A 23204-nucleotide genomic window follows, 5' to 3' on the forward strand; every position below is an offset into this window, starting at 1 on the left:
CTTTTGGTAGTATGGCCATTTTGACAATATTAATTCTGCTTATCTAAGAACATGGCAGATCTTACCACTTCTTCAATTTCTTTCTTTAGTGTGCTGTAGTTTTCATTGTAGAGGTCTTTCACCTCTTTTGTTAGATTTATTTCCAATTTTTTTGAGGCTATTATGAATGGGATAATTTTCCTACTTTGTCTTTCAGCCAATTCATCACTGATGTATAGGAATGCAATTGATTTATGGGTGTTGTTTGAGTTCTTTTCTTATTGTATCCCTTTAATTTCTTTCTTCTAATTTATGTGGGTTTCCAGGACTAGGTTGAATAGAGATAGTGAAAGAGGGCAGCCTGGGCCAGGGATATAGCTTAGTGGGTAGAGTGCTTGCCTTGCATGCATAAGGCTCTGGGTTCAATCCCCAGCACCACCAAAAGAGTAAAAGAGTGCATTCTTGTTTTGTTCCAGTTTTTAGAGGGAATGCTTTCAAGTTTTCTCCATTTAAAATGATATTGGCCTTGGGTTTAACTTATAAAGCTTATAAAATGTTGAGGTACATTTCGACTATCCCTAGTTTTCCTAGTATTTTGAACATGAATGGATGCTGAATTTTGTCAAATGCTTTTTCTGTATCTATTGAGATAATCATATGATTCTTGTCTTTAAGTCTATTGATGTGATGAATTTTGTCTATTGATTTCCTTATGTTAAACCAACCTTGCATCACTGTAGTAAATAAATACATTTCTTGTTCCAGGCTCAAAAATCAATGACCACTCTGAGAAATGGGACTTAAGATAAGGCTGCTAATTACAAATCAAGTGTTTTAGTCAGGTTTTTGATGCTGTAACTAAAAGTTCTGACCAGAACAATTTTAGGGGAGGAAAAATTTATTTAGGGGCTCACAGTTTCAGAGATCTCAATCCATAGACAGCAGACTCCATTCCTCAGGGCTCACAGTGAGGCTGAACATCATGGTAGAAGAGTGTGGTAGAAGGAAACGCTCACATGATTATTATGAAGCAGAGAGACCTCCACATGCCAAATACAATTATGTACCCCAAGGTACACCCTACCCGCCTTCAGCCATCATACAATTAATCCCATCAGGTGATTGATTCACTAATTGGGTTAAGGCTTTCATAACCCAATCATTTCTTACCTGAACCTCCTTTTTTTTGGGGATGTGGGGGCTTCCAGGGATTGAACTCAGGAACACTCAGCCATTGAGCCATATCCCAGCCCTATTTTGTATTTTATTTAGAGACAGGGTCTCACTGACTTGCTTAGTGCCTCGCTTTTTGCTGAGGCTGGCTTTGAACTCGTGATCTTCCTGCCTCAGTCTCCCAAGCTGCTGGGATTACAGGTGTACACCACCACACCTGGCTTCCCTGAACCTTCTTGTATTATCTTACACGTGAGCTTTGGGGGATATCTTACATCCAAACTATAATATCAGGTATCATTGTTTCTAGATCTTTTCAATGGACAAAGTTATAAAAGACATACTTCTTAGAGAAAGAAAAGTGTTATGAGTCCATATTAATATTTCTGATTCATATGTAAGATTACTGGGTTTAAATTAAATCCTTTTGTTTTATACTAGTATTTTTCCTCTCTTACCCTGAAAAAGCTTAATTTCTAATGACATTAACGTGGTCTTTGCTTTATCTAAATATATTCCAAAATGATACCAATATACTAATAAAATATGAATGCAAAGTTGTTGTTTTGTGGTTCTTTTAGTCTTTGGGATGTGTCTCTCTATGGACATACAGTTAAAACATTAAATTTTAAAGTCACTTGAAATAAATCTGTGTGTGTTCATGTCACCTAACATACCATTAGGTTTGGATATCTTATTATGTATTTGATTTTCAAAATATTCAAAATATATTTCAAAATATTCAAAATCAAATACATAATAAGATATCCAAAAAAATATTCCAAAAAAATATTTACAGCATTCTAAAATCAAAGCTATAAAATAAGGTATATTTAGAGAAGTTTAGGTTCTATCTCTATGGTTCCATCTCTATACAGAGAAAGTCATTCTGGTTTGTTTTTGTTTTAATGTTCCATCGTTTCTTTGTGAATATATAAGCAAAAATGTATACATTCATACCTTCCCTCTCTGACCCAGTATGGCATACCACATAAAATACACAAACTACACCTTGGATTTTTCACTTCATAATATATTTTGGAGATCTCTCTATAGTGGTAAGACCTTTCTCACTCCTTTTTATAGTCGTACTACGTAGCTGCAGCATTGTTTATTCAAGAATCCCTGATTGATAAGCATTTGGATTCTTTCCAGTCTTTTCCCTACAATATTAGTTAGAAGCCAACCATAAAAGCTATGAAGAGCTAAACAACAAGCCAGTTCTCTAGAAATTTAAGTGGCTGGCACTACTAGAATCCCCTTGCTAAATGTCTTGCCTGGACTTGGGACATACCAAGAAGCTAAATTTCTTTTCTTTCTTTTTAATATTTATTTTTTATTTTAAGTGAACACAATATCTTCATTTTATTCTTATGCGATGCTGAGGATTGAACCCACTGCCTCACACATGCTAGGCAAGCACTCTACCACTGAGCTACAACCCTAGCCCCTGAATTTCTTTTTCCCTTTTTTTTTTCCCTCCCTTTTTTGAGATGGGGTCTAGTTGTCCAGGCTGGTCTCAAACTCCTGAGCTCAAATGATCTTCCCACCTCAGCTTCCCAAGTAGCTGGGACTAGAGGCCCACATTACCACATGCAGCTCCCTTCTTTCTGAATGATGCCAAACGTCTAAAAGTTCCTCTGGCCATTTAACTAGCTGGATCAAAACAACTAAATAAATATGTATTTTATCAGATTACTGGTTCTCAGCACTGCTATCACAGAACACACAGAACACTGCAGTGTCAACCACAATCTAGGGAGAGCAGTGCGAGTATATAAGGAGGGCCTTGAGAAAGTGAAACAGAATCGGAGAGCCTGGAGCTTGGATGGCCTGGTGCAGACACCTGCTCTGAGACAGCACAACAGACACTGGTCAGGTCAGCACAGTGGCACTACAGGCATATTCCTCACAGGCCCAATGCTGAATGCACAAAAGGAAAGCCATGTCATTGGACCATGCAAGTAGCAGGCCACGGGGAAAACCAGAGAATAGAGAAAAACTGGATACCAATCAAGTGAGAAAAACTAGATAAATGCTGAGATTTTATGTTTGAGAGTGGTTAAAAATAAAAAGGCTAATCACAATAAATATAAATTTAATGTCTATATTGATTGAATGCTATTTTAAGTGTGAATCTGATTGAGTTAATTTGTTTCTGCGTGTTTTAAACTTATATGTACCATGCTTTCTGAAAGGGGGCTAGAAACTCGAGGTTCTCGGATTTGTGCAAAGGTCTAGAAAAGCAGCTAAGATAAAACATGTTGAGATCTGGCTTCTAAGAAAGTTATAAAAATACTTGAGATGGGTAACAACTATTGGTTAAAAGTACAGACACTTAAAAAAAAAAAACAAACTTTGTAAAACAGGTGTAGGTCTATAACCTAGCCAGGTGAATGTGCTAAATATTTGTGCAATAAGTTAAAACCTCTATATTTTGATGATTCTTATTCACAAATAAATTAAGCTAATGTAGTCTTGAAGCAAAAATACAGGATTATTATAAATTAGGATATGACTTAATCATTGATTTTCTTTAAGAAAAATGATTTTAGGGGCTGGGGTTGTGGATCAGTGGTAGAGTGCTTGCCTTGAATATGTGAAGCACTGGGTTTGATTCTCAGCACCACATATAAATTAAAAATAAAGGTTCATCAACAACTAAAATTAATAAAATAAAAATTAAAAAATAAAATGATTTTACTGAATTAAAGTGACCAGAGATAAAGATAGGATAACAGCAATGAACTTTGATGGTCAAAAACATCTCCCTGGACTGTAAGTTTAAGAACTGAGTTAATTTTGGGTCATTCTAAAATCTTGGCCTGAGTCCATGGCTTCTAATTTCTTTACCCCTTTTTGGTACTGGGGTTTGAACCCAGGGCATTTTACCTTTGAGCCACATTCCCAGTCCTTTTTATTTTTTATATTGAGACAGGGTTTCACTAAGTTGCTTAAGGCCTCACTAAGTTGCTGATGTTGGCTTTGAACTTGCCATCCTCCTGCCTCCAAAAAGATATTTTTTAAATCCTGTCACAAAAGTAACCTAACGTTAGTACCCTCCACCTAATATTTGTGTGGAACAGTCTTTTAATGACTATGACTAGACAGTGATTAAATACTATTCTTCAGTGAAAGGAGAAGATTCAAAATAGGCCTCAGACTTAGAAGGGCCTGCTTGCAGGGTCCATCCCTGACTAGCAAACCATTCTCTACACTGATATAAAACTTTCCCTAAATGCTAAAAGTAACTCATTCTGCCTAAACTATTTGTCAAGCAGTGTGGCTTATATCGGCTGCCTACTTTTCTTCTGGGAGTCTGGAATTTGGGTATGGGCAGAGGGTGTCTGTGTGACAGCCTCTAACTGAAGACCCTGGTACTGAGTATCTGGTGAGATGCTCTGGTTGACAACACTCTGTATGTGTTGCTGTAATTCACCGTGGGGGAAAGTAAGTGTGTTCTGCAAAGTCCCTGGGAGAGGCTTAGGGAGGCTTGTCTCTCCTTTCCTCGGTACCTTTTCCCTTTGATGATGTTGCTTTGTGTCCTTTTGCCATAACAAATCTTAGCTATGAGTACTACTAAATGCCCAGTTCTGTGAGGTTTTTTTTTTTTTTAATGTAACATATTGATTGACCCAAGTCACATGAGTCCTATTCTCGAGTTTGGATAAATATCTAGTTTGAGAATCATGAATGGAAGCTAAAACTATAAAGAATAAAATCAGAGTGTTAAATAAATCAAACACATTGTTCATTTTCAGTAAAAAATGTATTAAGGTATGCAGGTTGACTACCCAGAAACAGAGTCTTAAAAACCAAGGCTTTTAAAATAAATTCACAAGATAACAGCTAAATGAAACTTTGATACATCATTATCAAACCAAATTACTTGTATCTTTTTTACCCATCCCCCCAAAATAAAATGATACAATTAATCTAGCTGAGAACCATCAGGCACTTAACAATATGGACTAAAGAGATACATGGATAATGAATCTTTCTATAATCAAATCACCCATCTGGTGATGTTATTTTAGACATATTCTTTATCATGATAGAGATTAATCAGATTAAACCTATTTCAATACCTATATGCAATCATCCACACATTCTTAAAAAATATGTATAGCAGATGTATGTATTGCTCAAAACCCAGAGAAGATACACTTAAGATTTGAACATTTTGTAAAATTTACCTCAAAAGGAAAAAAAAATATTGAATCCTAGGTTAACAATATTGATGCTGAACTATTTAGAAGGAAATGTACTGATGTCTGTACTGATTTTACATATGTCAAAAACAGAACAGGTTGATGGATGAATGGCCAGATAGAGGGGTACAGAGATAGATATATGTGAATTAAGAAGGCTGAGAAACTGTTAGTGGTAGAATCTTGTGCTGGATAGCTAGGTGTTTACTATAAAATTGCTTCAATTTTTCTGTTTGAAAATTTTCAAAATAAAAAGATATTTTAAAAAATGCCAGTGTAGGGGATAGTGATCAAAGTTCATCTGATAAAGGTATCTGGAGAGTAAACTTTCTGTGAACTTCTACTCAGCAAAGAAAAAAGATGTATGAGGATTTTCTGACAGCCAAGGTAGGACATGAGATGGTACAACAGGACCACAGCTTTCTCTGCTAGCTCTCCAGATCTGGGAATATCCACACTAACCAGGCAGGTGAAATCAGGGTCCACTGGTTAAGGGTACTCTGGAGGGACTGTGTGGACTGCTAGGCCTCTGTACCTCTCAGGCACACCTTCCCAGAGCCTCTGCACTCCACACCTGCATGATTCCTTGTCATGTAAGCATGTTTATTTTAGTAAATAACTAGGGTTTAGTACTTTCATCAAGGACCCTTAGATGTGTGGTAACGATCAGTGATGGCAATATACAAGGTGATCTCCAAGCTCTTCTATATTTACCAAGATAGAAATACCCATTCAAAGTCTAGTTGATTTACCAATGAATGGCTCAGGAAGCCCTGAAATCCTGCTTACTTAGTTCTGACCAGGAAAGGGAGATGAAGAGTGGATAATCTCTACTCCCACTTACCTTCACTGGGGTCTGCAGGAACTTCACTTGCCTCTGGTGCTGTCTGGTTCTCTGTATTATGTTCTCCTTCTGGTTGAATCTGAGATAAGACATCAGGTTGGTTCATGGCATAATCTACGAGAGGAAAAAGGGAGAGCGGGTATGACAGAGCTAAATGAAGTATGACGACCAACAGCCATTAAGGCTGAGTACAATCTTTACGGTCCCCAGGAATTTCTTTCAGATTGAATATGGCTTCTCTACATCAATTCACTTCCAACAAAAGATGATAACTACTCAAGAAAGCAGGTACGAGCAAATGTACTATGAGGTGAAGCAATGTGCCAGGTGAACTCTGCCCACTGCTCCTTTCATGGGGATGAGAATGACAGCAGGCCTTAAGGGAGAGCGGTTAAGCTCCTTTAAATGTGAAGGACACCCAGGGAAACCCCCAGTTCACAAGACTCACAGCCCTGAATGTCATTCTTCCCTAGGATTTGGCAAAAGGAGGGATTATGATATCCTACTTAGCAAGTGTGAATTGGCCTTTTTAGCTTGGAAACTAAAAACTTGGACATCTCTCATTTCATTGTGCAGTAAAGACACAATGAAAATGAGGACAGTAAAGGAAAAGAGTCTGTCTCCGCCCTCTCTGGGGCTGCTGTCACCTCATTCAGAAGGTCCCAACTCAGCCTCACCCATGGAGATAAGAGATTCGTAGTTTCCCTTCATGATATTCTTGTAAAGCTCCTTTTGCCATTCTTCCAACTTTTCCCACTCTGGAGTGGAGAAGTAGATGGAGACATCATCAAATGCCACAGGCACCTAAAATTACAATCACATGGGTTAGTCCCACCCATTGCAATTCAGTCATTCAGTAACTGCCCCCATTAGTTCCTTTTATTATTATTATTATTTTACATTCTCAAAGGATTGGCAATGAGTATTCTAAATAGCTCATAAGTTGTTAATGCTCCACTTTTTATTAGTACAATCCTAAAATCTCAACACATAACATGTAGCTGGCACATTTCTTGAGGCATATTTAAGTGTTTTGCAAGCAGTAAGAAAGCATCTCAATGCCACACAGTAAACTTCAAGTTTTTCTGGGCTAGGGTTGTGGGCTCATTGGTACAGCGCTCACCTAGCATGTGCGAGGCACTGGTTCAATCCTCAGAACCACATATAAAATAAATAAATAAAATAAAGGTATTGTGTCCAACTACAATTAAAAAAATTTTTTTAAATATTTTTTACATGTTGGTGTACCTTTATTGTTTATTTATTTATATGTGGTGCTGAGGATCGAACTCAGTGCCTCACACATGCTAAGCGAGCCACTCTGCTGCTGAACCACAACCCCAGTCCCCCCAAAAATATTTAAATAAAACAAAACTTCAAGTTTTCCTGCATCTCTCATTTCATCTATTTGATCTGCCTTTCTTCAGGAACAGTTTTCCTCAGGAGAGTTGATTCCTCTAGCACTTCCTCTTCTAGTTCTAATCTCCTGCAAAGCAGAGGTCCATCCTCTGATACTGTTCCTCAAATCTATGAGGAGGAAAGGAAGTTCCATGCCCAGTGACTGAAAGCTAACAGGACTGACACCAAGAGCATGTAAGAGAACAAAATTCGACTACAAAATTCATTATGGCTTCTCTGTATAGCCTTTAGTCTTTTTTGAAGTCTTTCATATTCTTTTTGTTTTTATTGTTCTTACATTTACTTTCCTTCAAATTTATTGTGCTTTTCTGTAATGATGTAAAAAGTGTTCCTTTTCCCATACATTGAGGTGTTCAAAATTCTAGGTCCTAATCTTGGACTAATCTATCTCTCTGCTATCTTATGTGTTTATTCAGTTTATATAAATTAAATATGTCCTTATTTAGTATATAATAATATATATTATCTTACACAGATATACATGAGCTTTTTATCTCATCATTTGACAATACAATTTTATATTTTACCCAGCTATTTCTTGTTCAAGTCATTTGCAAAGGCAAGATGGTTTCTGAAGAAATCCTGTTTGGTGGGTAAAGGATCCATAGAAGGATTCTCATTATTGTCTGAATTCTGATCCACTGGACCTGGAAATGGGAAAACTTTGATGTTACCACCACCCCCAAGGACCACAGAAATCCTAATTGTGTTCATTTTTAAAGTGCTTGCAGAAGTTACACCAAAGGCCCCTGTCACATTTTGCCCAGGGTGATATTGGAAGATATTGGTGACTGGAAGACATTATTCACATTCTCTTTCTTCCTTTGGACAGAATCTGCTGATGTCCTCTAATTGTATCTGCCTCCTTACTTCAAGAGGTCTTTCTTCCCTTTTGGAACCTCCACTGAGGCACAAGGTCCAGATTGCCTTGCAGTCTTACCTTCCATGTTCTTTGAATGATAGAATTTGTTTCAAATTCTTCTCTACAGGCCTCTAAAACTTCTGCCTTCTCCTTCGATTTCTTCAGCTTGTTTGTGAAGGGATTCCCTGTCTCTAGGCAACTGTAGTCCACTGCAGTTTCCTTCCCACTCAACTGGATGCCTATGCTTTTCTTCAACCACCATGTCTATTCTTTCTTTTCCTCTTCCACTACCTTTTCAACTCATAGCTGCACTTTTTCGGCTCAGCTTCTTAAATTTTGGCATTCCTATTTCAGCTTTTCACTGTTCCCTTTAGCATTTGGTTTGAATTCGTCAAATCCACTCTGACTGTGCAAGGGAGATCTTGCATCTGCAAACTACTCCTTTGTTGTTTCAGGTCAGAATTTTCATTTTTCCTTTCTCTGCATTTTTGGTGTTCACAGTTTGTTGACATTTCAGCCTAATACCATGAAGATCCTTCTGGCCGACTCTCTTGCCATGTATGGAGCAGATTTCTCCTCACACAGATCCTTTTCAGAGGGTTTCCAGACTTCCAGTTCCACTTTTCATTTTCTCTAGATCTGCTAACTTGTTCTTGAACTCCAGCTTTTCATTTTGTTGTATATTAATTTTTTTATAACCTCATTCCCTGGCAGCTTGTACTTTTTATATATTAATTTGTAACCATTTTTTCTTTCAGAGACATGGTCTTGCTATTTTCCCCAGGCTGGCCTCCACTTCTGGGGCTCAAGCAATCCTGATGTCATCTCTCCCCACTCCAAAAAAAGCTAGACTATAGACACATGCCACTGTGCTGTGCTCCTTTCCTATCAAGAGCACCTGGTGCTCAGTGGCTGACATTCTAGTGACTCAGTTATGTTCACCCAAGTCTTATTCCTTTCTCAGCTCACTCCTAGAGCTTGCTGCTTCACTTTTATTTGTTTTAAATTCTTGGGGCACTTTACCACTAAGCTACAACCCCAGCCCTTTTCTTTTTCTTTCTTTTCTTTTTTTAAAATATCTTTATTTTTATTTATTTATTTTATGTGGTGCCAAGTATCAAACCCAGGGCTTCACACATGCGAGGCGAGCACTCTACCACTGAGCTACAGCCCCAGCCCATAGCCATTTTCATTTTGAGACATAATCTCATTAAATGGCTGAGGACCTCACTAAGTTTCTCAGACTGGCCTCAAACTTGGGATCTTCCTGCCTCAGCCTCCCAAATTGCTGGAATTACAAGTATGCACCACCATGTGTGACCTATCTTTAGTTTTATCTATTATGTTTAGTCACCTATTTTGAATATTTAAGTTATTTATTGGTCAGTGTATTTCTTTCTTGTTCAATTTTATATTATTTACTGATTAAGAGATACTTTGTTGCTTGACTATAGTGGCTGCCAGCCCCCACAGTTGGGCTTCTAATCCAGTAGGCAAGTATTCAACCACTGAGTTCCACCCCCACCCATTTGCAGCTTTCTTTCCAAGAATTTGGCCCAATAGTTTAGCTAACTTTTTCAGTCTGACTGTAGCCTGAATATCAGCCAACCACCACACCTGTATTCTTTGGCCGTTTTCTACCTAAGCACCAGAATTCTCTTTTTCGGTCCTTAATTCTGCTGTCTGCCTCTTAATATTTTCATTTCTGATATAAGTAGCATTTTTCTTGGACAAGCCACTCCATTCCTGTGCTGCCTCTTAAGGGATCAACACCAAGTTTATAGTTTATGTAGTTCTTCATCTTTCTTCAGGCTTGCAATCTCTGACTTATATGTCTGTTCTTCTAAATCACCTTTAAATTCTGTTTTTAGTGTTCAGGTTCTGATTTGAGAAACATGTCATAGAAAAGCTTATCATATTCAACTCGATACTTTTCCCCTTCTACACCCAGATTCCAAAAATACACTCTGTCATTGGAGTCTCTAATTCTTTGTTGTATTTGGGGTCTTAACAATTCCATTTTTGGTGGCACTGACATGTGCAGCTTGATTTCTCCTAAGTCTTTAGTTTTCTCTACAAATTCTTCTCCTAGCTCTTGAAGCATAGTTGAAATTTTTCTTAGCCAGTTTGCTTTTTACTTAACAGGCACTTAAATTCACTTTGTAACTTTATATATTCATTCTGCAACCTTGTATGTCTCACTTTCGGAGTCTAATGGCTAGTTTCCTAATGTTCCCATCCTTACCTTTCATTGGTTAACATGTTTTGGAATGCAGGTTGAGAAGTTGTCAGCACACTGAACCAGGAGGGGAAAATGTTGAGGAAAGTGTCCACATTGCAAAGTGAGCTGATACCCACATAAAACTAAATTCTAGCTTTCTTAATGTCCAGTTTTCTTTCCTCAGCAGACCAAAATACCAGACTTATACACACTCCTTGCAATGAGTGCACATAAAACTTAAGAGCTAGGCCAGGGAACTCAGTGGTAGAGAGCTTGCCTACCATTCACGAGGCCCTTAGTTCAATGCCAGTATTAAACACAAACAATGGTGACCTGTGTTCTGGCTGGGCTTGCTATAGCGGACACCTCCACAGCTCTGACAATGAACATCCACTCAACTCAACTCATCTTATGGAGGCACTGGGGTTAAGAGATATGATCCTACATGTAAGGTGTTGGCACAGCCCACAATACCTGGCAGGACCCTCAGCAAAGAGGAGGTGGGACAAGGAAGAGGTGACAGGGCAATGAGGAGGCAGAGAAGAGTAGAGTCAGACTTTAAACCTTGCGGAAATCTGAGATATCCTATGAGAGCCCTGAAGGCAGAGAAGGTAGCACACACTAAGAAAGGTCCTTCTCCTGCTCAGTGGACTGCCTTTTCAGGGATGTGGGGCCAAGACATCATCTCAAATTGCTGCCCACTCCCCTCTATCTTTTTAAGTGTCTTCTTAGTTGCAAAATACTATGTGAAATAGTAAAAATTCCATGGAGAAACTTAAGACAGAGCCCAGCCTCTAGGAAGTCAGATGCTCCCAAGGAGTGAGGTGATAAATTCTAGGGCTGTGTTTGGGAGGGTGAGACAATTACTTGTAAACAGTCACTCAGAGTTAGGAACAACTGCAAAGCAGTATTTAACTCACACAAGAAAAAATATGAGTATTTTCTATGTACAAGGTTTTCCCCTAAATTATTAATATATGGTTTCTTCCCAAAATGAGCATGTAAATTAGTGATATGAATAAGAAATTTCAGAAACAGTTATAGTAGGGCTGGGATGACCCTATGAGATGAGACTTTGGCTAGTCCTAAGGAGAATGGGAAAAAACATGTATGCAAGAAAACTGAGGAGTACATTTGAAGGACAATAATAAATTCTACCTACCTGTGGGTCAAAGTCATAAGCAGACAGAATCCCTACCTCCCAGGCAGAATGGACTAAAGTTAGGCAATTCTCCTGCAGCAAAAATGGGGAGGCTCTGGGAAACTGAACTACCTGAACATTAGTACCTGGAGTAATATCCATCATAGTGGCTGGCTCTTCTGGCCATGCAGTAGCTGTCTAGCTTTATTCTTAAATATGAATTAACTATTAAGTATCTTAGAGAAAGCCTGTGATACGAACAAGAAAAAATAAAAAAGGAGAAATGTTCCATGGAAAAAACACCAGTTAATTCAGCTCACAACTTAAACAACTGCCCAAATTCTTTACTTAAAGACAACTACTTGTTGTTCTGGGTATGAAACAGAAATGTATCATGTGTATTTCCTATCTCATCACACAGAAAATTTAAAATATTCAAGGGCCAAAATGTAATAAAAATAACATATTTACTGCTCAACAGGACATTCTTGAGTTGTTTTTTTTAATTTGCTATAAGTATACCAGTGGTAAAGGAATCCCAGTAAACTTGTTGCTCCTGCCTTGATTTGTGCTGTCAGCAGTTTTACCCACCACTGCTTTTGGACTGTTGGTGTAAACATTGATGGTAAAAGAGGTAAATTATGTCCTGATATTATTATGAAAAAAATTTTGCCCTCTTTGACCACCTAGGATCTATAGATCACACTTTAAGAACTGTTTGATAGGGGCTGGGGTTGTAGCTCAGTGGTAGAGTACTTACCTAGCATGTGTGAGATACTGGGTTTGATTCTCAGTACCACATAAAATAAATAAATAAATAAAGGTACTGTGTCCATCTACAGCTAAAAATATTTTTTTTAAAAAAGAAATGTTTTGATAGGAAAAAATATTTGAGTAGCTACCACATACACAATCCAAAAGAGAGGCAGGCACAAGGCTAAATCAGAGATCTTGAGCTGACAGGCTATTAAGGGAACCTAATACAAGGTAGAAAATTATGTGTCCTAAGTGGAGTCAAAGGGACATGCAAATCTGAAGAACAATTATTTTAGATGTAGGATACAAAGGAAGGCTTTAAGTGACATTTTTAAAAAATCTTTTAGTTATAGTTGGACGCAATACCTTTATTTATTTATTTTGATGTGGTGCTGAGGATCGAACTGAGGCCCCTGCATGTGCTAGGCGAGTGTACTACCTACCACTGAGCCACAACCCTAACCCAAGAGAGGCAACTTTTGAATTGGGCCTAAAGGATGACAAGAAGGACTTCTAAATGGAGGGGACATGATCAAAGCAGGAGGCAACATAGGACATGTTCAAACAGCAGTTCAGCCTATTGGCTGGAGGGCAGGATATGAGAAGTGAAGTAGTGGGAGGTTGGGCTGGGGACTTTGGATCTTATTGATAAAGGGGAGCTAAGGAATGCTGAGCAAAAGACTGACCTGATTCCAGCTATGATTTGAGAACATATAGTTTGAGTTGCATCATGCTGTTTTGGGAGAGTAGCAAGTGGAATATATTAGAAGGGTTTTGAGAAAGACCAAGCAGGAGCCAGGGAGGACATGATTGAGTACAGCTGCTGTGGGGACAGAGGAGACACAGTTACCTAAGTAGAATCAACAGACATGATGGGTTTTTTTGTTGTTGTTGTTTGTTTTTTGTAGCAGGGATTGAACCCAGATGCACTTAATCACTGAGCTACAAACTCTAGTCCCTGCCCTCCCGCCCCCCTCCGCCTTTTTTTTTAATTTTGAGACAGGATCTCGCTAAGTTACTTAAGGCTTTATTTAATTGCTAAGGCTAGCTTTGAACTTGCAATCACCACCTATTATAGGTGTATGGCCAGATTCAGTCAGATGTGACTCTTTGGAAGACAGGGACCATGTCTGAATCGGATCCCATACAAGGTGCTCACCAAACATTTGTTGAATGAACAAACACAGTGGGCACCAGTGTTGCCTGCCCTGAGGAAGGCTTCATGGAGGAAGGGGGACTTGCTTATGCTTCCAGTCTCCCTCTCCTAATGTTTCCCCTCCTAATGTCTTTGTCATTCTTTGACCACTTCCTGACCGCAGTGACATGCCTGGACTATATATTGAGAAGGCCCTTGAGAATTATCTCTGAGCTGCCCCTACCTCTTGGTGGGACAAAAGCATTAAGCATCCTGACCCCACATTGAACTTAGGTGTGACTCTTGTGGCTCTCAGCCCCTGATGACTGTACCTCCTACAGCAGAGGCTGATGGCTAACTGTTTTAGAGTTACTTGTACCTTGCTGGTATAAGTGTTAGAGTTCAGGGTCTCCCCACTTTAGAAATCCCTGTTAAAGTTCAGAGTCTCCCACTTTAGAAATCCAATCCTAGCCAAGCATGGTAGCACATGCCTGTAGTCCCAGCTACTCAGGAAGCTGAAGCAGAAGGAATACTTGAACCCAAGAATTCAAGGGTAGCTTGGGGGCAATACAGTAAGACCCTATCTCAGAAAGAAAGAACGAACAAAACAAACAAAATTGCGTCCAATGGTACCAGATCACCCAGAGATACTCAGGCCCTGTTGATATGATTTAAAAACAAACAAACAAACAAACAAAAACCACTCAACTCTCAACTCCATAAGGGTAGATAAATTAAGAATGAATGTAATTTTAATTTATATTAGAACTATGTCTGACTTGATACTCAGGCTGGCCTGCTCAGAAGTAAAGGATCATTTCATGTTTATAGACAGAGCAGGTGAGCTGGCTGTTCCTAGCAACAGCCATGCCTTGCTGCAGATGATAGACAAGCTGCCATTTACTCTAGAGAAACCATCCTGACAAGCCAAGACACACTTCAACAGAGCTGAATACATACATTCTCCTCCAAGCCACTATCCAGACTCTGTACACTTGTAATCACTGGAAAGTAACTTATCAAAATCACAACTCACTGGTATTTTATAGGTCTTAACACTCTTTTCATAAATTTAATAAATCCTTTAAGATCCCAAGGTCTTGGGATATGATAGTATTAAGATATTATAGCTATTATTTAGCTTTTATTAATACATTTTTCCATAAATGCTTCATTTCTGTCAACATTTTCTCCTCACTAGAAATTTTGTTCCTTGGGGGCTAGAATAATAAACCACTTATCTTTACATCCTGCTCAGCAATAAATGGGACTGATAGTATAGACTTGTAAATTCGATAGTTTGTTTTTATTTAGCTTATCTACAAAAAAAGACCTGCTTCACCTTACAGCAGAAAGTACATAAAATAATGGCAAAAATAAAGAATCAAGATGAGCTCATTGTTCCAAATTTTTAACTAAACATATTTTTTCCCCTTTCTTACCAGAATTCCATTGAAATGACAATAAATGAGGTTATGAGGGATTAGATCCACAATCATACAAAGAATGAAATGGAGAGGCCATCAGATCAGGTTTTTTTTGATTCTCACTGAGAGAGAGGCTCACTGTTAGGTCTCACTGTTAGGTCTGAGTGAAGCAGCTGCACCTCTAACTATGCATAAGAGAAGCCAAGGAATTCAGAAAATTCTGAACCCCAAACTAACAGATACTCTGAATATGAGTAAACCTGGTTATGAAATGTGGTTTAAAGGCCTATCTTTATCACAGGGGCCTCTCCTTTGCCACATCAGCCCTGCCAAGAGGAGTAACAACAGTATTTCCCCAAAGCTGGAACCAGAGCCCTCATCTCTAAAGAAATTTAACCACCTGCCTGGAGACAGTGTGGAATCAAGATAAGGGTAGCAATAACTCCTTCTGGTTGGCCCCTCTTGCCTCTCTGCTAAATGTGAAGCCCACTTATACCAAGCACCTGTAGAGAGTGCCCTCTTTTGCAAAGGGCAGATCCTTTGGATAAACAGACCTGCATGATGGCAGAGCATGTATGCCCACTTCCTATTTCTAACTATCAATCAATCTAATTCTTTTACTGTGATTATGAATAAAGAACCAAGGATTACCCAATATTCAGAAATGCCTAACTGCACCAAGATGTACAAATGCTATAAATGATATCATAGGAAAAATAAACCAAAACAGACCTCTGATACACATGTTTAGAGAAATTCAAACACACCTTGCATCCATTAAAAAACTTTTACTTTTAAAAGTTTTTTAATGGATGCTTTTAAAAAGGAGTAGAAAACAAACATTTTTTTTTTAAATTAAATATATAATTGATAACATAAAAATTAGAAAGGGCAGGATTAGGGTTGTGGCTCAGTGGTAGAGCACTTCCTAGCACACATGAGGCACTGGGTTCAATCCTCAGCAACACGTAAAAATAAAAAAAATAAGGTATTTTTTTTTAAAAAAAGGTTTAGTTTAAAAAATTAGAAAGAATAAAAGGAAAGGTCAAGGAACTCTAGCTAAAAAGCTGAAAAAGATAAAGTTAAGGGATAAAGATAATAATCCATTATCAAATAATAGTTCCAGAAAGAAAGAATAGGGAGAAAGAAAAGAAGAACAGTGAGATAAAATATTATAAAAATAAATCACAAAAGAAAACTCTCAAAGCTGAAAGCCACCAAGCCATCAATTGTCCAACTGGACTGAACGATCTCATTAAGAGTCCAAAATAAAATTTAAAAGACCTACATCCACATATATCCTCAATACATTTAGAAAAGCAACTATAAACACTTCCAGAGAGAAAATACAAACAAATGAGAATAGATTTGGTATTAAACTCTTCATCAATGGCATCTGATGTGTCATGAGACAAAAGCCCCAAAGACTTTAAAATTCTGAGGAAAGTGAACTATTACTCAGCCTTAAAAAGGCAGGCCCTCTGGCACATGTTGAACCATGCATCATCATGCCAACTGAAGTAAACCAGCACAAAAGGACAAACGCTGCCCAAGTCCCATTATATTAGATTCCTAGAGTCCTCAAAGTCGTAGGCACAGCAGAATGATGGCTGCCAGAAGCTGGGGACACAGGGAAAGGGGAGTTAGTGTTTAATGAGTACTAAGTTTCAGTTTGGGTAGATGAAAAAGATCTGGAAATAAATGGGAGTCATGATTACCTCCATGTGAATATACTTAATGTTAACTGAAATGATTTCAAGTGACAAATGGTTAAAATGATAAATTTATGCTACATAAATTTTACCACATTAAAAAAAATAAAATAGGTATAGGGATGCCAGGCATGATGGTTTACACCTATAATCCCAGCAACTCAAGAGGCTGAGGCAGAAGATCACAAGGCCAGTCTCAGCAACTTATTCAGGCCCTAAGCAACTTAGCAAGACCCTGTCTCAAAATAAAAATGAAAAGGACTGGGGATGTGACTCCATGGTAAAACAACCTTAGGTTTAATCCTCATATATTTAAAAAAAAAAAAAAAATGGCCAGGCAGTGTACTATAGCTCAGTGGTAGGGCATATGCTTAGCATGAGCAAGGCCTACCTAGGTTCAATCCCCAGCACCAAGAAATAAATAAAAATTAAAAAAAAAAAAAAAACTAATGAAATTGATAATTTTGTCCAAATAGATATTTTGCCTGATAGGTTGGGAAATAGGAGTAATATGCCCTTTGGCTGACTTTAAATTTGTGGACAACTTAGAAGATCCATTAAAAGCTAGAAAAAATTAAAAAATTAAAATAAAAAATAAGAATTAAGAAAGAAATTTTTGAGGGAAATTGATTTTGGATCTAGAACTCAGCACTCAAACATAAGAACAGAATAAGGTCATTTTCAACAAAGGTTTATTTCTCATATTTCTATCTAGTAAATCTTCAGTACATTTGACTAGAATTAAATGCATTTAATTTCATCAAGAAATTTTTAAATTACTTCATTTTACATATGATTTTGGAGTTTAAGATGGGCAATTTTAATGTTATCCACTTACCCAGATAAGAAAATAACTAACTCACTTTTACTTTTCTATTTTAAAACACTTAATTTTAAGTAACTCCCAACAACTTTGGAGGGGCTCTTGAGACACAAATAAGACACGTTGAGAGCTTCCCACCAGCAAGGGACTCTAACATCCCTCCCCAGCCATTCCTCTTCCTCTGCCCCTGCACAGATGACCCAAGATGCTCTCTGTCATGCCTCCGTGTCCTCTTCCCACCCCCTCTCAACTGCTCCATTCAACCTCCTAGCCCTACTTCTCCAGTCAAACAGTCTTGACAAGGCCACTGTCCTCATCTCTCTGGACTTCCTAGGAACACATTCAACCTAGAGGACAACTTTGTCCTGGAAATGCATTTTCCTCCTTGGCCTGTGATACCACCCACCTTCATATGTGTGTGTGTATGTGTGTGTGTGTGTGTGTGTGTGTGTGTGTGTTTTGTTTTCCCTGCCTTCCTGGCCTCTCCTGCTAAGTCTCCTCTACTGGCTTCTCCTATCCTTGGAACTTGGTCCCCAGACTCTCTTTTGCTTATCCATTCTCTCTCCTGAGATAATCCCTTCCAGTTTCATAACTCACAATACCATCTATCAATGACTCCCAAATATTTCTCTCTCCCTTGAGCTTCAGAGCCCATTTAACATCTCTCTGGTATCACAGGCATCTCAAACCTCATACTGCCCAAAGAGAACTCCTAATTCCTTCCCACTCCAAGGCCACACCTCCCAAAGGTATTCCTCTTAAGAAAAGGCCAACACCATCTATCCAGTTATTCAGAGCCTAAGACTCAGTAAATTCATGGTGGTTAAACGTATACTCTCTGGGCTAGGTCTGGGGCTCAGCAGCAGTGCACTGGCCTGGCATGTATGAAGCACTGGGTCTGATTCTCAGCACTGCATATAAATAAATATATGCATATAAATAAGTTGTCTATCAACAACTTAAAAAAAAAAAAAGTATACTCTCTGGAGTCGCCTCGGTTAAAATACAACTCTATTATTTATAGTTAGTAACCATATGACCTTGGGCAAATTAGGGCTCTTGTGAGAATTATATAAATAAATACTTAGAACACCAAATTCTAAGTATATTACCCCCGAGTGAGTGTACCACTGTTGTTCTTTAACTCCTCCTCTCTAATTTCCATCGGTAGGTGCTACTTTGAGTTCTACCATCATAACATCCAGCTTCTGTCTACTCCTTCATTTCTATCACTATCACATTCAGGTGGCCCTCACTCTACTACAGTTGCCTCACTTTCGCCTCCCTCTTCTGTTCTTGCCCTCACCATCCATTCTCTACAAAGCAGCCAGTGATTCTTCAAACCTCCAGTTTCTTCTCATTACACTGAAGTTTAAAATCCCAATTCCTTGCTTTGTCTTAAATGCCTTCAATTAGTCATTCACAATCCCACTCACACATTAGAACTTCTGTGGGGCTCTGAAAATTACTCATGCTTGGGCTCCATCTAGGTATGACACCAGTCAAAATTTAAAAGGCCACCAGCTGCTAGGGTTGTGGCTCAGCAATAGCATGTGTGAGGCACTGGGTTTGATTCTCAGCACCAATGTAAATAAATAAAGGTCCACTGACAACTAAGAAATATTTTAAATAAATAAATAAAAGGCCACCAGCTAATTCTTAGGTACAGCTAGGGCAGAACAACTTTGCTCTAAATGATTTGACTCTACCCACAGCTCAAAGTCATGCTCCTATTCAAGCATGCATACCAGCTCATTGGTCTTTTTTCCTTTTCCTGTGTTTTAGATCTGTGTGTGTTTTCAGGAGTTTGCACCAACTATTCTTTCTGCCTGGAAAGCTCTTCTCACACTTCTCACAGTTGGGCCTTTCAGCCTCAGCTTAAACATTGCTCCCTAATGAGAACTTCTGACATCCATTTGAAAATAGATCACCACTTTTGATCAAAGCAAATATATGTGCTTTGATACAGATGTATTTACAAATACAAACACATTTGTAGTACCTTCCTTTCCCCAGGAAAATATAAGTTCCAGGAGAGCTTAAGTGAACCATTCTCTGCTATGTCCTTCATAGGATGTACATCAAGCAAACTGCAAGAATTCAATAAATACTTATTAAACAAACGAATGAATAGATAGGCATGTTTGAAAACTAGTTGCCTCAATGTCATCTTCCACTGCTTTAGAATAATATTTATTTCCTTATGTTTTGGGGCTATTTCCTCCAGAAGGGCCATGGGGCCCTAGCATCTCAACATGCTTCTTCTGTGAAGATGCTAAAGGACAGGAGTTATATCAATCCTAGACCTGTGGATAATCCTCAGCCCTCACATTAACCATAGGACTGTACATCGTTTACCATGTGCCCTCTGGTTTTTTGCTAGAAATGAGAACAAATTCAAATTGATTGGTTTACATGATACTGGATTTAGTTTCCTCATCAAGATTCTCATCAAGGACAGGAGAGAAGTGACACATAAAGACAGGAGAAAGCAAGAAAGAAAAAAATCTACCTACCAGACAGCCAACTTTGGCTAGGAAAGTTTTCCCATCTGAAGCTTGACACTGTAAAGGGCACTAAATTGAATACAGAATACTTCTCAAATAAACACAAAACAGCTTCATGGTTCCTTCAACCTAAAACATTTTCAGAAGTTGTAAAAGGAAATAAGAATATCTAAGTAACTGACCAAGACCATCGTTCACTGCCATGTGAGGTCTAGCAGTACTATCTTACCCCTAGAAGAGGAGGTATTACCTTTGGGACATCTCCTTTAATACCTGGGGGCAGCCGCAGGAGCCAGAAGTTCCTGTTTCTTAATAAGTTCTCCAAGTTTTCCAGGCGCCGCTGCAGCAGCCCATACTCCTGCAGCAGAGTCCCCAGCACGGCCCACTTGCCCTCCAGCTGGCTCCCAAGATCGGTCACTGTCTTTTCACAGCTGGATAGCTTCTTCTCTGCTGTCCCTGTCCTGCCTTCTAGGTGTAGGAGACGTCGGCTGTGGACCTCCACCTTCCTCTCTATGGCCTGCACGGCGGCCACCACTGTCCACAGGGAGATGGCTGCAGTCTGTAGGTGTGCCTCATTTGCTGCTGGGGGTGTAGGAAGAGGAAGGGGCTGCAAGGATGTAAGGCACTCGGAATCCCATTCAGAAGTCTGTGTGCAGTGGAGAGATGGGACAAGACATTGAGTGTTAGAAGGAACTCTTGATTGCAAAGTACAATCTGATAAGAATTGCTTAATTGTCCATCTGAGATTAATCTAAATACAGTTTTAGTGTGCTGTTGTATCAGTCTCATTGTTCTGGAGCTCATTGACATCAAAAGCCGGGAGGCCATTTTGGTGGTTCAGGAATGGAATTAGAAAGACTGTGAATCAAACTGGCTTTTAAGACCAAGTCTGGCACATTTCTTCTAATATATGACCTGGAGGCTCAGGTGGCTGCTGCTTTAGCTATCTCTGGAAAAGGCAAAACTGCACAAGGATTCTTCCAAGTTTCACTGAGCATAATGCCCTGGAACAAATCCCTTATAAACTTATGCTCTCGCCCTGCCCATCACCCTGTTTACACATCACAACCATACCATTCAGGAAGAAGTAAAAAAGGTGGGGATGTTGAGCCTAGAGAAAAATATGATGGCTGTTTTCAAATATTTGAGGATTATAAAACAGAAGGCAGAATGGACTTGTTTAATCTTATATTGTGTTACTCAAAAGGGCAGATTAGAGCCAACATGTGGAAATTTTCAGGCAAACTCTGACCTATAATAAATAATTTTTGAACTAGATCTTTTCACAAAAATAACAGGCTGCCCTATCACTGAATATACTTTGAAAAAAGAGTGGTATAAAAGGAAGAAATTCCTACAACAAATAGGAGGTTGGACTAGGATAACCTCTGCAAAGCCTTCTAATTCCATGAATCTGAACCCTCTTTCTGGTTCACATACTACCGTATTCTCATTTCACCTGTCCTGTGAACTACTAACAGGCTAGTCTAGTTCAGTAGGGACAACACTGCCTGGTGCTCTCCAGGCATCTTTTCACATTCCACAAAGCCACCACAAACTTTTAAGCTAATGGCTAAAAATCATTTGTAGTTAAAACGCATGTTGATTCAGTAGGTCTGGGAGGAAAATGGAGATTCTGCATTTTAAAAAAGCTCCCAGACATGCTGCCTGATTTCAGGGCACACAGCAGTAGATGGAAAGACTTGCTGGCACTGCAGACTGAGGGCACTGCAGTTCCCTCAGTCTCAGGAGACACATGGCTTCCTACTTTGAGAAACCAATTTGAATAATTGGACCTAAACTCTCTCAACTTTTTCTTCATATCACTTCCCACTTACTCATCAGTAATTCCCTCCCAAGGAGAAAAGTTTCATCCTATTTAAAACCAGTCTCTCCACTTACACTCTCAATGTCAGCCAATCCCTTTCACCTTTTTAGGTACATTTGTTTCTTTTATCATCAACATGCCAATCTCTACAGATTCTTCTCCATTAGATAGACCTGTCCTGTTCAGTACCAGTCACTGGCTACTTGTGGCCACTGAGCACTTGCCACTGATTTGTGCTGTGAGTATAAAATACTCATGAGATTTTGAAGACTTGATAGAGAAAAAGCTGTTAAAAATCTCATGAGTGATTTTTGTAATACTGATTACTGTTGAAATAATATTTTTCATACATTGGATTATTATTTTTTTTTTTGATAAAAGGAAAAACAGGCCCAAGAGTAAAGATGGCATTCCCCTCTGCTCTATTCTCCACCCCATTGCTGCTGTTCCCTCTTTTTTATCTCTTCCTTTTTTCACTTTCAAGCCACTTCTCCGTGGACCAGTCTGGCTCCAATACACTGCTGTCCTTGAGGGGGCCAAAGGCTTCTTTAGGTGGCAAATCCAAGGAATACTTTCCAATCCTTCTGCTACTGACCATTCCCTCCTCTTTCTAAATGGCTGTGTGCGGGAGCTGTCCCGGCTGCCTCTGTGCCCTGGCAGTTGGTAGAGTGCCGGGCCCACTGCAGGCCCGCAGTGAAGCGGGGCTCGCGCGGCTAATGCCACGCTCCGACAGCCGCAGCCCTTCACGGGGAAGCCTCCCGCAGGGCCTCAGCGCGTGCTGGGGCCGTCGTCACGCAGTCTGCGGAGGGCACACCTGGCTCCACCCTCCCCGCCGCGCAGGTGGCTGCACTGGGGGGACTTGGTGACGACAGCTCCTGCAGTTGTGAGAACGGCAGGCGGACCACAAAAAACACCCAAACCCAAGCGCACTCCCCGTTTCTGCAGGCTGACACCCAACTGGGCAGCCTCTCTCGGCTCCAGATCTCCCACCGGGGATACCTGGGCCTCCGCCCCGAGGACGCGGGACCTGCGGACCCCAGGGAGAGCTGCGGTCCCCAGGGAGAGCCTCGGACCCGCGCTCGAGCCCGGCTTCCTGGCGGCGGCCCCCGAGCGGGTTGAGGCCACAGAGCCGGGCGCGGGCGACGTGGCGGCGGGCCGAGAAGGCT

General features: G+C 39.6%; 1 protein-coding gene across 1 annotated transcript in view; it reads right to left on the reverse strand.

Annotated features, from left to right (window-relative positions):
- Nucleotides 1-23204, reverse strand: part of Znf398 (zinc finger protein 398) — a 35774-nt gene that overhangs the window by 11209 nt on the left and 1361 nt on the right. The window contains exons 2-5 of the mRNA XM_015493725.2: nt 23038-23202; nt 20461-20856; nt 6885-7011; nt 6208-6321 (exon numbers count right to left, since the gene is read on the reverse strand). Of these exons, the coding sequence (XP_015349211.2) occupies nt 6208-6321; nt 6885-7011; nt 20461-20856; nt 23038-23202 (802 nt within the window). The remainder of the gene's footprint in view (nt 1-6207; nt 6322-6884; nt 7012-20460; nt 20857-23037; nt 23203-23204) is intronic.

This window comes from Marmota marmota, unplaced genomic scaffold, assembly GCF_001458135.2.
Source record: "Marmota marmota marmota unplaced genomic scaffold, marMar, whole genome shotgun sequence".
Lineage (NCBI taxonomy): Eukaryota > Metazoa > Chordata > Mammalia > Rodentia > Sciuridae > Marmota > Marmota marmota.